The sequence below is a fragment of the Colobus angolensis genome, unplaced genomic scaffold, assembly GCF_000951035.1.
Source record: "Colobus angolensis palliatus isolate OR3802 unplaced genomic scaffold, Cang.pa_1.0 Scaffold114, whole genome shotgun sequence".
NCBI classification, from domain to species: Eukaryota; Metazoa; Chordata; class Mammalia; order Primates; family Cercopithecidae; genus Colobus; species Colobus angolensis.
Genome location: NW_012112475.1, coordinates 4,279,257 through 4,291,327, shown reverse-complemented (window position 1 = coordinate 4,291,327; position 12,071 = coordinate 4,279,257). Strand labels below are relative to the sequence as shown.

Below are 12,071 nucleotides of genomic sequence, written 5' to 3'. Positions count from 1 at the left end.
TCCCTCCGTTCCCCTCGTCTTCTGCCCCTATTTTGCACTTTTCTTTCCCTTTCTTTGCATCCCTGGGGGGCTTCCTTTTTGTGTGCCTGGATTTCTCTTTTCCTCCTGTGGGTGTGTGTGTGTTGCTACTTCTCTCCATCTCTGTCTTTCTTCTCTCTGTGTTTCTCTCTTGTGTCTTTTTGTCCTTATCTTGGTCTCTCTGCTTCTATTTCTACCTCTTTCAGCGTGTGCGTCTCCCTTTCCCTGTATGTCTCTTTCTGTCTTTCTCCGAGTCTCTCTTCTTTTCCCCGCCCCCCTCACTCCCCTTTCTCCGTCTCTCTCTGTCTCTGCGCCTTTCTCACCCTCACTTTCTCCCCTCCTGCCTGCTCGCTGTTCCCTGCGCCTGGCCTGCCCCCACCGCCGCCGGTTCAGGGGAACGTGTGCGGAGCGATTGTCCTGGGGGACATTTGATGGATTAGAGCGCTGAACAGTTCCATTGCTAGGGGACCACCTGATCTCCTCCAGCCTGCGTCCCATATAAAGCCGGCAGCCGGAGTGCTGAGCACAGCTCCTGCGATCCCCTGTCTGCGCGCCGCCGCCAAGCCCGAGCGGAAGCCCGAGCGGGAGCCCGAGCCCGAGCCGGAGCCCGAGCCGGGGCCGCCGCCACCGGTGCCGGCTCCAAGCGGCCTCTAGCCCGCCCGCCCGCTGGGAGCTGTCCAGTGCTGAACACCGGCGCGGACAGTCAATCGCGCCCGGCTGGCCGCCTCCCCCGACCGGGGCCCCACGCAACTGCCCCCGCCGAGCCCCCCGCCAGTCGCACCATGCCGCGCTCCTTCCTGGTAAAGAAGATCAAAGGGGACGGCTTCCAGTGCAGCGGGGTGCCGGCCCCCACCTACCACCCCTTGGAGACAGCCTACGTGCTGCCTGGCGCCCGGGGGCCTCCTGGGGACAACGGTGAGTGGGACCCGGCGGGGGGGTTGGGAGGAGAGACGAGGGGAGCTGGGGCCCTCCCCAACTTGGGCCACGAGGAGGGGCGCGTGCGACAGGAAACCCCGGGAGGAGATATCTCTGGCCGTGGGCGCCTCCCGGGCTTTCCAAGGGCCGTGCGTGCGGGCGGGGCAGGGGCTAGGTCGTACAAAGGGAAAGTCGCGGGGTCGGCCCATCCCGCAGCCACGCGCCAGTCGGGACTTTGAAAGTTGTGGCCCTCAAATAGGGCTAGAGTGAGGGGGTGGCGAGAGAACACAGACAGAGGTCTGTTCATGAAGGGCCAGTGCTGGGGACTAAAGCACAAGGCAGTTTGAGGGTCCCCTCTCCCCAGTTGAGGAAGAGAAGCTGGCTGCCTGGGGAGGGGGAAGGTAAAGAGCCCTGGATGTTCAGTCCCTGGAGAGACAGGGTTGGTTCCCTGGGGGTGGCTGGGGGCGCCCTCCCTCCCTTCAAACCTGCTCCCCTGCCGATGTCACTCAAGTGCTCTCAGACCCCCTCTCTCAATAACTCTTTTGTTACCCTCAGCCACATGCCTGCCAAAGGCTGGGCCTGTCCTGGGGACTGCAAGAAAGAGGGGATTTCTGGGAGGGGTTCCCCCAAAGTGGCTCCTGGTCCCCTGGATTGCACTTCTTCCCCACAGCTTCTCAAACCCCCTCCAGAACCAACCCTGCTGCTCCTTGTAAGCCCCCTCCCTACTACATACACACACACACACACACACACACACACATCCCATCTCTTCTCAGAATAAGTTCCTGCAGGGACAAGGGTTTGAGGAACAAGAGAGGTCATTCGGGTGCAGAAGGGGGTGATCTCTGGAGGGCAGGGGAAAGTGGAGACTGCTTCTGTGGATCCCATCCTCCACCAAGGGGATCATAAAGGGGTTCTCCCTTGATGGCCCCCACCAGGGCAGGTGTCTGGAGAGGAGGTATCCTTTTGGTAGTGAGAGATCTGACATCACATGTGGCAGCTTTGGGGTGTGTGTGTCGGGGGGGAATGGGGGTGGGGAGAGAGATTGAGAGAGGAGAAAAGAAAGGGCTGAGAATGAGGGGGGAACTGAGATGGCAAAGACAGGAGTCTGGGAGGGTGGGGGCTTCCACCTCTGGGATTTCCAAGCACTTCACCCACATTCCATCACTCTGCCACACCAGGGAGAGAGAGAGAGTGCGGGGCAAAGGGCTTTGTGACCTCATCAAGGTCAAAGAAGTTACAGAGTGATCAGGGATACAGCTACAGCCCCTCATCCCCTAACCTCCCCCAGATCATTAACAGAAACTCCTTCTCCTCTGTCCACATGTCCCTTATTCTACTGTCCTCTTTTCATGATCGTAGGGCCTCTTGAGGTGGAGGACAGAAGCCCAGGGACATGGCTGAGCTGGGCTGAGGGCTGGCAGGACAGAGGGTGGACCTGGGGCCATGCCAAAGCTGGAGAGTGTGTGCTCAAAGCTGGTGGAAACTGAAATATCTGCAAGCTTGGGATATGGATCCCTTAAGGGACTGACACAAAGCTCTGGGATTCCAGCCCCTGAAGCCCCGTTGGTCCTGTCCCCAGGCCAGCTGAGGAAGCCCAGAGAAGCCCAGAGAATTTCCCATTCACAGCCAAAACTGCAGGCTGTTCCTCAGGAGGGAAGCAAGAGAATGCCTTGCCTTGAATTCAGTCCAAAAAAGCTTTGAAAGGAGCCTCTGAGTGAATAGTGGAAAGCAGGGCGGGTGCAGAGCCACCAGCAGGGTGTTTCTGCAGAGGTTCCACTGGGTTTAACACCCTAGAACCACCTCTGTCTTTGTCCCTTTCCCCATGGGGCTCCAGACCAACTCGCTCACCTCTCAGGAATCCTGAGGCTGTCCTGATAGCCAGAAACCTGGCCTGAAACTTGGAGGCCGGGGCTCTAGATCTCTCATTGCTGTGTGACCTTGGGCAAGCGCCTTCCCTTCTCTGGTCCTCAGCCTCCCCAGCAGTGAAAGAGTTTTGATGGCATAAACTAAGCATCCTTCCAACTTTGACAAGTTCAGCTTCTGTGAAGGTCAAGTATGGAGTGTGAAGCACTGGAGATGCTTGCACAGGAGTCTAACAGGAGGCTGGGAGGCCATTGTCAGGTTTTCCTTAGGGCTCCACTGAACATACGCCGCCTGGCTGAGGGTAGCGGCATTTCTGGGATCAGGCATTTTTCTTGGCTTTGGTCTCAGTAGGCTACCCCATGTTGAGGACAGGTACCCTGGCCTGGCCACCTTGGCAGTGTCTGCAGTGGAAAGTCAGTGCCAGAGACCAAGCCTAGGTATGACTTGGAAATACAAAGTCTGCCTTGTCCTGTTTGCGGGGGCCTCTTCCCTCCCTGGGGTGTGGCCAGACTGGGCAGTGAGGGATCCTTTATTCCCTGGGTGGGTGGAGGGTGCTGGGGGTCTGCTGAAAGCCTGCCGGCTCCTAGTGGCCCGTTGTCTCCGCTCTGCCGGAAATAACCTTGCTGAGCATTTGAGGGAAGTGTGAAAAATTGCTGAGCCGACGTTTTTCTCTCTCAGCGTGTGTAAGTGTGCTGGGTAAACAAGGAGAAAGAGAGGAGGGGGGAAGATGAGGAGAGGGAGGGAGGAGAAGCAAGGCAGGGAGGGAGGGAGGGAGGGGGAGGCCTGGAGCTGGAGATAGTTCCAGTTATTAGAAAGATCTTCTTACAAGCCATTCCTGTAGCTCGGGCTGCAGGGTCAGGAGGAGGCTGGAGGGAGGGAAACCTGGGTGGGGGGAGCAAGGGTTGGGGGAGCTTATGAATGTGGAGGGCAGAGAACCCACATGATCCTAGCTGATAAAGATGCAGAACCCCAAATTAAAGAGGAGTACCCCAGCTCTGGGAATGCCTGAGAATGCTGGAGAATTCCTGGAGGACTCCTCCTCCTCCTCCTCCTCCTCCTCCTCCACACACACACACACACACACACACACGAGCAATGTTCTTCTCTGCCTTCCTACTCCCTTTCAGCTCTACCACCAGGCAGAGCAGAGGGTGCAGCAAGTGTGTCTGTGCTCCAGGGTCCCCCCAAGCCCACAGAACCCCTAAATAGGAAAGGGGAGCCCCCAAAATGGAGAAAGCACCAGGTCTCTCTGCAGAGCTCCCTGATAAGTGGGAATCGATCTAATTTCATCGTCCCCTCCAGTAAGATCCCTCTCTTGCTCCTCCACTGCTTTCCCTTCCCCTTTTCTCCCCTGGGTGATTCCGAGCACAGACTCAGTCTTTCTGGGAGATGCCAACTCACATCATCCTAACCCTCTGCTAACCTCACCCTCCAACTCCACCAGGCCTTCCCCAGACCAGAGCCCCCATCCTGGATGCTAGAACTCTCAGCCACCCCAGAGAAGGTGGCCCACCCATATGCATGTCAGTGGTCTCTGTGGGCCCCTGCCAAGAATGTCTTTTGGAGTGTCTGCCTCCCCTCTACCTTAACTCTGAACCCCAGCTGGGAGCCAGGCCCCCCTTCCTCTGCATCCCCACCCTGTCCTGCCCTCATGCCCTCTCAGAGTGCATCCAACCCAGGCAGATGAGGGATCAATGCCAATCCAATAACGCAGTTGTCTGCCCTCTGCAGCTACATTAAGCCTCCCCCAGCAAGCTGAGGAAACTCTCCTGCTTCTACCCATGGGCTTATCTAGTTGACCACATTAAACCAGCGCCCACTTCCTCTCACTCCCTCTGATAGCGCCAGGTAGTCGCTCCAGGCCAGGCCTGGGAGCCCGGCCCAATGTCCCCAGCTGCCACACATCCATTCCACACCTCAGAAAGTTCCTCTGGGGAGCAGTGATGCAAAAGGGCTTCCCCAATCTTTTGGAAGAGTGAGCACAGAGAAGTCTGGGGAGGTGCCCATGGACACACAGCAGGCCCATCTGAGTCTTCTCTAACCACCCATTTCCCTGGTAACTTGGTCTTGGTCCAGGTCCAAGGTCCGGGTTAAAGACAAGTCAGAGGCCCAGGGTCAAAGTCTAGGTCGAGGTCTAACATTCAGTCCAATCATCCAAGTACCGATCTGAGGTCCCAGTCCAATGCCTAGGTCAAACTTCAGGTATAGGACCAGGCCCAAGGACTAGGTACAAGGTCAGTGTCTGAGGTTATAGGTCCAGGTCTGCTATCCAGAACAAATCCATGTCCAATTTCAAATTTCAATATCTATGAACAGGTCCAGGGCAAAGCGCTGGGTCCAGAATCAAGATTCAGACCCAGTTTCCAGTCCAAGGTCATGTCCAGATCTATTCTCAAGGCTGGGCTGAGTTCAAGTCTTAGATTCACCATTAGCCTTCCGGGTGGTCCTGGCCTAGTCTCTCCTCTCCTCCCAGCCTCCGTTTCCCTTTCATGATATCAAACAGTTGAATATGATCTCTTTCAGCTTTGACCCTCTAGGGACCCAGAAATCGAATTTTCCTGTGAATTAACAGGGCTCAGTGGACGTGTGGAATGATGAGACCCATGTGAGATACGGAATCTGGGAACCCCTGATTTCCTCTAAAGCCTGGGGTTACGAGAGGCTCATGAGGGTCCTGAGCTGAGCTTCCACACTTTAGAGAGTCTCAGTCTTTGATTGCTGAAGGAGGGCGGGGGAGTATACCAAGTCCCTTCTGTCAGTGCAGCAATCTACACATCCCAAAGGCACTCTCTGGCCACACAAATCCACAGTGGGCAAAGGGTGGGGGGGGCAGGGGAGGATTCACTCCAACCTACAGAGGCAAAACTGAGGTCACAGAGGGGCCATGACTTGCCCCAAGTCACAAGAGCATAAATGGGGTGCCCTGTCACACCTCCCTGGTGGGTGCTACATCCACAGGTTCTAGGGGCCCCCACAGCCTGGAGGCCCTCTGCCAGGAGAGATGGGGTCCCTCAGGCCTCTTGGTCTCCTTCCCAGCTGTGGACTCCCCTGCAGTGAAGTGTCCACTGCCAGCCTTTGGGTAGGGAGGGGTTTGGAATGGGCCTTCTAGAGAGGGGGGGGCAGAGCAGAAAGTAGGAGGCCGGGAGAGGAGGTGGAGCACTGCGCAACACACCCTGTCTCCGGAAGCAAGCCCAGAAAGGGCCCACTGGAGATCCCCCCAAGGGAGCGGGAGGCAGCTCCACCAACCAGGATGGGCAACTGAAGACCCTGAGCCACTCACTGTAATCTCCACACCCCCCCTGAAAAATCTTTCCTATTGATTCCTGCAGAGCTCTGGACCTCCCTGTAGGCCACAGGAATTGGGTCACAGTCAGGAAAGACCAGAATACGGGGAATTCCAAGAGGTGGGGGTGGTGGGGAAGAGCCTTGGAATTGTCTCGAAGTTCCTTGGACCTGGGTCAGTGGGCATCAGCCCCAAGCCGTGCAGCGTTGGTCATGTTGGGCCAGACCTCACTCTGTCCACTGCTCATTTGGACTCAGGGACCTCCTCCCCGTGGGCAGATGTACCAGCTGCCAGGCCTTTGGAGGAGGTGGGTGTCATTTCTGGTCCAGTGCCCAGGGAACCGCTAACAAAGATGCTATAATAAGGGGAGGGGGAGGTACCCAGCCCCTTTGCCCAGCTCTGTGAGCAGACAGGAGAAACTATTTTTATCCCGCTTTGCTGCTGACAGACCTGGCTTTCTGCTCAGCTGGCTGGAGCTGATTCTCGAGGCCCGAGGCCCTGGCACAGCAAGAAGCAGGTCTAAATATACCCATACAGCAGCCCCTCCAGCCCCCACCACCCAGCAGGGCCCAGCCCTCCTCAGGAAAGTGGGCCGCCTGGGAAGCTGGCCCACCACCAGGCCCCTGTCTTTTTCTGCCCATTTTGGGACAGAGAGGCGAGGCTGAGGCTAGGAATTCCCTGGAGAAAGTTTGGCACCTTGGGAGTCTGGGAGAGACTGGGGAAAGGAGTCCTAGACTGAAAAAAAGAAAAGAAAAGGAGGCCAACCCAACTCTGATGAGAACTTGTTTTGTGACCTGAGGGGGTCAAGGCCCTTGTCTGGGCTTCAGCCTCTGCAGAACAAGGGCATGGAGGGAAGTGACCTTAGACGTGAGCTAATGTGCACAAAGTATTTAGCAGAGTGCCTTGCACGAAGTAAGTGCTCAATAAGTGATAGGCATTACTGTTATTAAGTATGATTTACAAATATTTACAAGGGCCTGAAGCATTTTCCACAACAGCTTCTCCATGCCCCTACTACCCCATGACCCCACCCACCCCACCACAGCCTAACTGTGGGAGTGTTTGCGCAGCACCCACCACCCCTCTCCCCACCACCCCTCCCCCCACCAATTGAAGCTCTCTTCCCCAGCAAGTCTCCACGCCCTCTCTGGTGTTTTGGAAAAAACACAGGCCTTGGAAGGTTTCAAACCTGCCACCTCCCTCTCCAGTGACCTTGGGCAAATCCTCTCCCCTTTCTGGGCCTCTGGGCACAGGGCAATATCTGGCTTACAGGGAGGCTGGTGTTAGTTGGAAGCACCAGCAGTAACAGTAGTAGTATTTGTTACATATGCCCCTCCATCCCCCCAGGGGGTCAGGTAGCTAAATGAGACAGTGTCTGCAGAGGGCCCAGCACCTTAATTCTCATAAATTTACCTTTCATGACTCCTTTGAGTACTAATTTTTAAAAAGATAGATTCTGGACCTTCAGCCTAAAATATCAAGACTCTTGGGCAGGGAAAACCCAAGTCATTCCCAGGAGACATGTGCACATCTCCAAAGTGTTTCTGGTCCCTCCCCATATCCCTACGTGACATGGGTGACTCTGGTCCTCATATCTCAAATGGAGGATTTGAGCCCAGAGAAGTTATGCGACTTACCCAAGGTCACACAGCTAGGGTCTGAATTCAAGGGCCAGGATGAGAGATCTCATCTGAGATTCTCTTTTCTCTGAATCCCAGACCATCCCTATCTCTGTGGGAACCCAAACAAGAGTCCTGTCTCACCCTGTCAGTTGCAGGATAGGTATCTCAGCCTTCTATAGTCACCCTTAGGACAGAGGAGGGTACGTGTCTGGGTTCCATACATCAGGTTAAAGTATGGCTTCTAGTCTCCTAAAGAAGTCTCTAGGCTTGAGGCTCAGAGAGGTGAGGTGGTTTGCTCAAGGTCACACAGCAGCGTAAGACACCCATGTGTATCTCCTACTCTCTGGCAGATTAGAAGGATATCACCAGGAAACGTAGGAATACTACCAACGACAATAATAATAACAGCTCGAGAGGGCAGCTATTATGTGTCAGGCATTGTACTAAGCACTTTACATGCATTCATTTATTCAACCTTATTATGAACTCCCTTATACAGGTGTGGCAGAAAGAGGTTAAGTAACTTGCCCAAGGTTGCACAGGGAGATGTCTGTGAATCTGAGGAAAACGGGTTGGAATTGGAGGAGCGAGGAGTGGAGGAGACAAAGAGCATCATGGAGGGACTGATTCAGCCATGATGCAGAAAGGGTCTTTAGACCATTCCAGTCAATCTTTCTCATGTATAGATTCCGCCCAGGAAGGTTAAGCAACCTGGCCACAGTCACAAAGCAAGTTAGAACCACTTCCTCCTAACATGACCACACAAACTCTCATAGGATGCTCTCAACCCATGCCAAAATCCACTGACGGGGTGTCTGGTCTGGGCTCACAATTACTATCCTGAAGACAATTCTGCATCCCTCCCTAGGCAAATGAGCAGCCTTTGTTAAAGGCGCCCCTATTTCTTTATAAAGAGCTCCTTGCAACAGGAGTAAAGTCAACAGTGCTGAAGGCCACCAGCAGAGGGCGCCATGGGCAGAGCACCTCATTGAGAACGCTCAGGTTCACTGATGGAGCTCCTACTATGCACCAGAAATTTTCCCATCAGAATGTGAAATAGAAATTACACATCCTGGGTGAGGAAACAGAGGCCCAGAGAGGAGCAGCAAAATGTGTTGCGGCAGACGCCAAGAAAGCTGCAGCACAGAAACCCATCTGGGGAGATTGTTACTGTTGTTCACAGTAACAGCCAACATGCATGGTGGATTTAAAATGTGCCAGCCACTGGGCTGGAACCCTGACTCTAACTTATTAGCTGCACAATCTTAGGCTTGTTACTTAACTTCCTTGTGCCTTGGTTTCCTCTTTTGTAAAATGGTACCACCTTGTGTGTCATGAGGGTAGAGTGCATTCGTGTGTGGAAAGCCCCTGTAAGAGTGCCTGACACAGAAGTGCTCTGAGAGTGTTGGTTATTATTTGTTTATATATTGTCTGTTTACTGACGGCCCCTTACTGAAATGGTAGAGGCACATAGAGGCCAAATCGTTTGTCCAAGATCACACTGCTGGGAATAGTAGAGCCAAAACAATCCAGGCTGTCTGGCACCAAAGCTGTACTCTTATCCAATATGTCATCCTTCTTTAATAATAGAACATGCAAGGCACTGGTTACATGATCAGTCACCCCTCCAAATAAATCCCATTAAAAAAAAAAGGACCCAAGGCACAACCTGCCCAAAGGCACCCAGATGGAATCTGTGTTGGAGAACCAAATCACCCTTCCCCTTCCATGGCCCCGGCCCCATGAGGTGCAGACCTGCCCTGAGACCAGGTGGACAGGACTGTCTACCAGGTCCTGCTAGGCTGGGGAGTGAGGCTGGCCTCGCAAATCGTCATCACTCATTCCACAAATACTTATTAAGTGCCTACTAGCTAGGGCCCTAGGAATGGGAGGTGAAGAGCTCAGCCACAGCCCCTTCCTGGAGGACCTCCCACTATGTGGGAAACCAAGGGGGCAGTAGATTCCAATCCTTGCTCCATCCCTGGAGCAAGGGCCATCACCACACTGTCCCTCAGTTTCCTTATCTGTGATAAGAGCAGTTTCGTGATGATTCAGTGAGATGATGGGAGCGAAGCACTTAGCACAGAGACTGACGCAGACAGTAAGTGCTCAATGAATATTAGCTATTATTATCATCACCAGGAATTACAACGCGAGGAAATACAGAAGGAGAAGGAGGGGGGTCTGGGAGTGCCTGACAGGTATTTAACTCAGTCTGAAACAACACTCCTGAACGTTCTGGGACTTGAGTACCAGGCCTGGTTCGTGGAGTGGGAAGCAGGGGGATCTCCAGACCAGAGGCAGATGGGATGGAAGACATAGGGTTCGGAGAGGCTGGGCATCTCCTCTCCCCAGATTAAAAAATTGCCACTGTCACTATCCCCCTTCATATCCAAGCACAGAGCTCCTCCCTACTAGGTCATCCACTTCCTCAACCCACAATCACTTCTATGTGCAGAGGCCCCTGTGCTGGCTGCTGAAGGGACAGAGATAAAAATGAGGGCACACCCTTGCTTTCAGGGGCACACAGACTTCACCCTGTGTCCATCCCAAATGCCAGATGAGAGGCAAAGGCCTGGAGGCTGAATCAGGCTGTGTAGGGAACCAAACCTGACCAGAATACCCAGCCAAAAGTCTGAACATCTTGGAATCCTGTTTCCCCTTACAAAACCCTCTTCCACCTGCTCACTTCAGCGAAGGAGGCTATGGGGAGAAGGGAAGGAGGAGTGGTTATCAGTTTCAGGGGTCACCAGGAGAAAGTCAAATCCCACTCCCCAGCTGGGAAACCTCTGAAAGGGACTTAACCTTCATTGTTCTGTGGAATCACAGAACAATGGAATCACTTGCTCATGAAGTGCCAGGATGAAAAGTTTGTCTGCCAGAAACTCGACAGGGAGCCCCCAGGGTCCCAGGGAAGGTGCTAGGACCAGCCTAGGCCATGGGAGGCAGAGGCAAATCAGAATGGCCCCTGCCTATAAGAACCCCCTATGGAATCCCCTGGGAGACCCCAGCCTGCCCACCCACCAATCACTCAAACCCTTGGCAGACAGGATTCCTGGTCTAACTCCAGTTAAGTGGGAGGATGAGGGGAAGGTAAATTCTCACTAGGGACTCCCAACAACTTCTAGAGGAGCATAGAGCAAAGCAGGCTTGGGAGCAGGTATGAGGAAGTCCCCCTTTCTGTAGCACCTATTACAGGCCACACACTTGACCCCTCTTAAATGCTCCAGCAACCCTGGCAGGAGGGTCTAACTGGATTGTGATTCCTCTGTGCAACATCTACTCATCACACACCTACTTTGAGCCAGGCATGTGTTGGGCATACAGATCCAACCCTAGGGAGCTCACAGTGTAGTGGGGGAGGAGACTATCTCCAAGCAAGTAAAAAGCATAATTATAATAGCTAACATTTATATAGCAATTACTGTATGTTCCCCCTCTTTGTTAATTTCCTTACGCATAAAATGGGGATTACAATAGTGTCGACTTCCTTGGGTCTGTGACGATTAGAGTTAACATGTGTAAAGCACTGAGGCAGAGTCTGGCAAACAGTAAGAGCCTAATACATGTTTATTATCGTCACTTTACTCAGTCCTTCCAACGACCCTGGAAGGAGGTGTCCAATCACAAGCTGCATTCTGCAGATGAGAAAATTGAGATCCAAAGAAGTCACAGGACTGCAATGGCAGAATGTTGTTGGAATAGAGACAGCATGGGCTTCAGGGTCACACTGGCAAGGGCTCCATCACTTACTGACTCTAAGGTTAGACCGACTGCTGCATCTCTCTGTGCCTCAGTTTCTCTACCTGTAGAGTGGGTATTATAATAAGACCATCACTCCGTGGTTGTGAGCACTTGATAGTGAAGGTACGCTCTGTAGAACCGTGCCGGCCCCACGCTCCATAGAATGGGGTGGTGGCTCTTTGCACTGCAGTCGACGGAGGAAGGAATTGAACCCAGGCTGTCTGACACGAAGAGCTGAGGTGCAGGTCGGAGACCACCACTGTCGGGGCTGCCACAGGGGCGCTGAGCTACAGGGCACATAGGATGACCTGCTCGAAGCGGGAAACCCTCTTCGGCGCCTCCTCTCACCGCCCCTCCACTTCTCGCCTCTCCAGGGTACGCTCCGCACTGCCTGCCCCCGAGCAGCTACGATGCGGACCAGAAGCCGGGCCTGGAGCTGGCCCCGGCCGAGCCCGCGTACCCGCCGGCGGCGCCGGAGGAGTACAGCGACCCTGAGAGCCCGCAGTCCAGCCTGTCCGCGCGCTACTTCCGAGGGGAGGCGGCCGTGACCGACAGCTACTCCATGGACGCCTTCTTCATCTCGGACGGGCGCTCGCGGCGGCGGCGGGGCGGAGGCGGCGGGG

The 12,071-nt window shown here is 54.3% G+C and overlaps 1 protein-coding gene across 1 annotated transcript in view; it reads left to right on the top strand.

Moving 5' to 3' along the window:
- Nucleotides 1-800: 800 nt before the first annotated feature.
- SCRT2 (scratch family zinc finger 2) overlaps nt 801-12,071 on the top strand; it is an 11,936-nt gene continuing 665 nt past the window's right edge. Inside the window, exons 1-2 of the mRNA XM_011960728.1 lie at nt 801-933; nt 11,823-12,062. Of these exons, the coding sequence (XP_011816118.1) occupies nt 801-933; nt 11,823-12,062 (373 nt within the window). The remainder of the gene's footprint in view (nt 934-11,822; nt 12,063-12,071) is intronic.